General features: G+C 33.4%; 1 protein-coding gene across 1 annotated transcript; it reads left to right on the forward strand.

Annotated features, from left to right (window-relative positions):
• On the forward strand, nucleotides 3056–3932 carry LOC107637517. The gene has a single exon (XM_016340924.2). It carries the CDS (start codon nucleotides 3169–3171, stop codon nucleotides 3829–3831), a length of 663 nt encoding a protein of 220 aa, XP_016196410.1. The 5' UTR covers nucleotides 3056–3168; the 3' UTR covers nucleotides 3832–3932.

The following is a 4626-nucleotide window of genomic DNA, read 5'->3' on the forward strand; positions in this document are numbered from 1 at the left end:
CTTTACCTTCTAAGACAATGCCACAATCTTGACACGCCCTAGCAGCCAAGAAATTTAGGCGATGGAGAAAATGCCCCTTTCAAATGCACATTTAGGAGCAAAGAAAATCAAAATAACTAAATGTGTGATAAAAGCACCTTGACTTTAGGAGTTGATTACAACAGAGAGATATATAAATAGAAAGTAAGTAGCATGAGTGGGTTTGGCTTATTTTGGGAATCATAATAAGAGAGTTTAAGTTTAAACTTAAAAAAATGTTCAAAAGAATGAGTGGTATAGGCTCACTCAAGCATACATTGAGCTACAAATTAAAAAGTTTAAAGCATCTCATGAATTCACTACAAGAAAACTACGATTTTGCTACATTTTTAAAGCGTGATGAAAATTTGAAAAAAGCATAATGATAGCTTTTTGCTACGTTTTTTGAACTACCAACACGCTTTTAAAAGGGTCATATCTAAAAGTGTGTCGATTATTCTATTGCCACGTTTTTCTCGATCTATTGGCACGCTTTTTTGTCACGCTTTTATTTATTGTCATATTTTTAAGCGTGGCCGTATGTATAACCCTATAGCCACGCTTTTAAAGTGTGCTAAAAAGTGGACATACAACTACACTTTTAAAGCGTAGCAAAAAAAGTGTGGCGACATACCATTTTTCTTGTAATGATTTAATAATAGCTAGTAGTCAATATCAAACCAAATCTTTCCAATTTAAACCAACATTAGTCAAAGGTATTAGTGGGGGATTAGTATTCTTTTCTTTCTTCCTTTGTAAATAAATGGAAGGCAGAAAGATCTTTCTTAAATGATTTGAACCGAAAATAATACTATGATAAAGAGAAAAATTTTGGTGGAAAATGAAATTTATTATTTAACTTATTATACCCAAACATAATTGATAGATAAAAAGATCTTTTTGCATGAAATACCCAAACATAAAATTACTTTTACTTTTTTATAAGATCTTTTAAAAAAAGATAACTCGAAAAAAGATCTTTTCTTAGAAATTCACCCAAACAAGCTCTAAGATAGGAACATAATTTAATCAATAATCGAATAAATGACCATTTGTACCCATAAAAGATGAAAACGCTGACATATGTACCCACACTAGATCGAAACTAAACTTGTACCCACGCAAGATGCCATCCGTATAACAAAAGTACCCTACGTGGCACCCCAACCCTCTAAAGACAGAGTACTTTTGTCACACGGAGGGCATCTTGCGCAGATACAAGTTTAGTTTCGATCTAATGTGAGTACATATGTCAGCGTTTTCATCTTTTATGGGTATAAATGGTTATTTATTCATCAATAATCAAAATTTAGTTTAATTTTATATTTTTTAAACAATATTAGATAATATAAATATTACTTGCAATAGTTCCATCAAATGATATATTTGAAATAATTTATAAATAACATAATTTAATGATATGTTTTTCAAAGAGTAAAAATTGAAATTTGCTAACACCAAATTTTTAGCTATCCAATTTAGTCTTAAATTTAAATGTAGAAACTTAATTTGGCTCCTAAATTAATTTCTTTTTCAGTGTGTATATATAATACATATGCTATTAGGTTAAGATTTTTCCCTTTTTTTTTTTTACGGTAAAAATTCAATTACAGTCGACTTCACGTGAAATTGATAGTTGAGAGCCGTTAGGTGATTTAACTGATTTGACTAAATTTTTATCCAATAGCTCTCAACTATCAACTTCATGTGAAGTCGATTGCACTTGAATTTTTACCTTTTTTAATTTATTTCGAAATTCATGTTTAATAACTCATTTAAATTTAAATATGATTATAATCATAATAAGAAATAAGGAGAATTTCATAAATATAGTATATCATACAAATGAATAAAATATACTGTTATTGTGAATTTACAAAATATATATTTTTTTTTCATTTCTATTCATTAGGTTAATCCCTTTTACATTGGTTATTAATTATAACAACTCGGGGATTGATATGGTATATATTTGGTTCCATAATATTTAGAAGAGCAATGCTAGGGGCCAGCAACTTTTGTGATTGGTAGCCATCAAATAGCCATCAATGATGATCTAATGGTATGAGATTAGTGTGAGATTTCATCCAATGACTCACCTTTCTCTGCTGACTACATGCTGGCCAAAATTCAACAAAACTGCTGGCCCCTAGACTTTTCCTATTTGGAACATGCACGAACGAACATTGAAGAACTTTCCTCCTACTATCCTTTTAGTTTTTTATACGTTTTCTCCATGTATTTATATATATACTTGCAAAAATGAATTGAATATATAGTTATGTTTATACGAAAATATTTACCTAAACCGACCTTTGACTAACATACATAACAATCACACACGCCACGCATCGTAGCTATTCTACCCGAATATAAACTTTCAGCTTTGGAAGCACCTAATTTTTGGTAGGTAACAGGGGGAGAAGAAAAGAAACAACACAAAAAACACTACATAAATTGTCATTTATTTAATCAGCGTCTTCTTCACATTCTCTTCGTCAATAAAAAACTAATAATCATTTATATGAGAAATCTTTTTTATTTTATTTTTTTAATTGTTTTGGATGCAGAGACAATTGGGGTTGTGAAAAATATGTTTTCATTGCATAATTTAATTACCTTTGAACCATGCGTTAACTTCAAACATAAAAAATTATTTTTACATAATAGATCGAAGAATCTTACGATGTATGAAAAAGAATATCCATTCTATGGTTGGAGATGAAAGTTGTTGACTTGGTGGTATAATAATATCGTGGCATCCATACTTTACAATTTACATCATATAATATATTATAGTAATCATATATAAATATAAGCAGACAGGAGACATAGAAGTTATAAAATATGATTATGCATGTTCAATTTGCACGCAGCACATGAAGGTTGAACTTGAACCAACCAACTTAACGCTAGAAGGAAACTCCATGGAAGAAAAATTAACAAGAACAAATAATACTTTCTCTAATAATAATAATAATATAATAATAAAACGTTTAAGACGACAAGCAACGCAAACACGCTTGTGACTTGCGTAATGCTAATCCATTCCCCTCTCTCTCTATATATACATATCAATCGACCACGTACCTAGCAATTTAAATCTAATTTTGCTTCACCGATTAATTATTTATTTTTGTGGATGCAATAATGTCAACAAGGGAAGTTAGACAAAGGCCTACAAGCACAAGCAAGCAACCGTCGCAGAAGGAAGAAGCCACCACAGCATCAGCATCAGCTCCATCGGCATCGCGGTGGACAGTGTCGCAAACACTGACAAGCACAGCCAACTTGGCGAACCTACTGCCAACGGGAACCCTGCTGGCATTCCAGCTGCTGACGCCACTATTCACCAACAACGGCGTCTGCGACTCCGTCACTCGCCTCCTCACCCTGCTCCTCCTCCTCCTGCTGGGCCTCTCCTGCTTCCTGGCCTGCTTCACTGACTCCGTTAAGGCCTCAGACGGAAAGGTGTACCACGGGCTCGCAACACCTACGGGCCTGTGGGTGTTTGACTACCCTGATGGCTCTGGAACGGGCCTGCCCAAGGACTTAAGGTCGTACAAGATAAGGCCCATTGACTGGGTGCACTCAGTGTTGTCAGTGCTGGTTTTCTCCGCCGTGGCCTTGAGAGACAAAAACGTGGTGAGCTGCTTCTACCCTCGGCCCCAGCATGAGACTCAGGAGGTTCTTGACATTGTCCCCGTTGCCATCGGCCTCCTCTGCAGCCTCCTCTTTGTCGTCTTCCCTACCACTCGCCATGGCATTGGCTACCCTCTTACCCCCTCATCAACCTCCTCCTCCTCCTCCTGACTCCTCATCTTCCCACCCCCAAATGTATTTACTTTTTAATTTCTTATTATTATTAGTCGTTGAATTCAATAATTCAAGAGTTTAATTTGTTTATTAGACTCCAACTCCAACAACTTTCCTCTACCTTAATTCATTTGCTAATATTGTTTAAATGTGAAAATTCAGGTGCAATCAACTTCACGTGGAGTTGATACTAAAAGTCGTTAATTTAATTGATTTGATTAAATTTTTATCTAATGACTTTCATATATCAACTTCACAGTAAAGTTGACTTTACCTGAGTTTTTACCTCTATATATAATATAGCTTTAACTACTATAATCCTTACCAAAATGATGCTTCTACGTACCAATAACATATTTATTAGGCTTGCACGCCAGCTCTCATATCATTTTCTTTTCTACTAGCTAATCTCTGACGTTAAGCATTATTGGGACTCATAAGCTCTACATTCAATTTGACTTCTTCAATTTAGTTACATGCCTCTCAAACGCATTTTATTTACATTGAACAAGGTCTTTCAAAAATATACAGCTGCCTTAAATAACCTACTCTTGGTTGCAGAAGACCAGGTTACGATTGTCATAATGATGTTAAGCGTTGAAATCATTGAATTTTTACTTTATGAAGAAACATTTTTCGAAAAAAAAAATTAAGATCAGTATATAAAATTAAGACATATATACTCAAAAAAATTAAAGACAACCCTTATTTTTTAGAATATAAAATTAATAAATTTGAAGAAATGTTAAAAGTCCAACAAAATTTATTGTGTTTAATAGCAATTAGTTAATA

Source organism: Arachis ipaensis, chromosome B04, assembly GCF_000816755.2.
Source record: "Arachis ipaensis cultivar K30076 chromosome B04, Araip1.1, whole genome shotgun sequence".
In the NCBI taxonomy this organism is placed as follows: domain Eukaryota; kingdom Viridiplantae; phylum Streptophyta; class Magnoliopsida; order Fabales; family Fabaceae; genus Arachis; species Arachis ipaensis.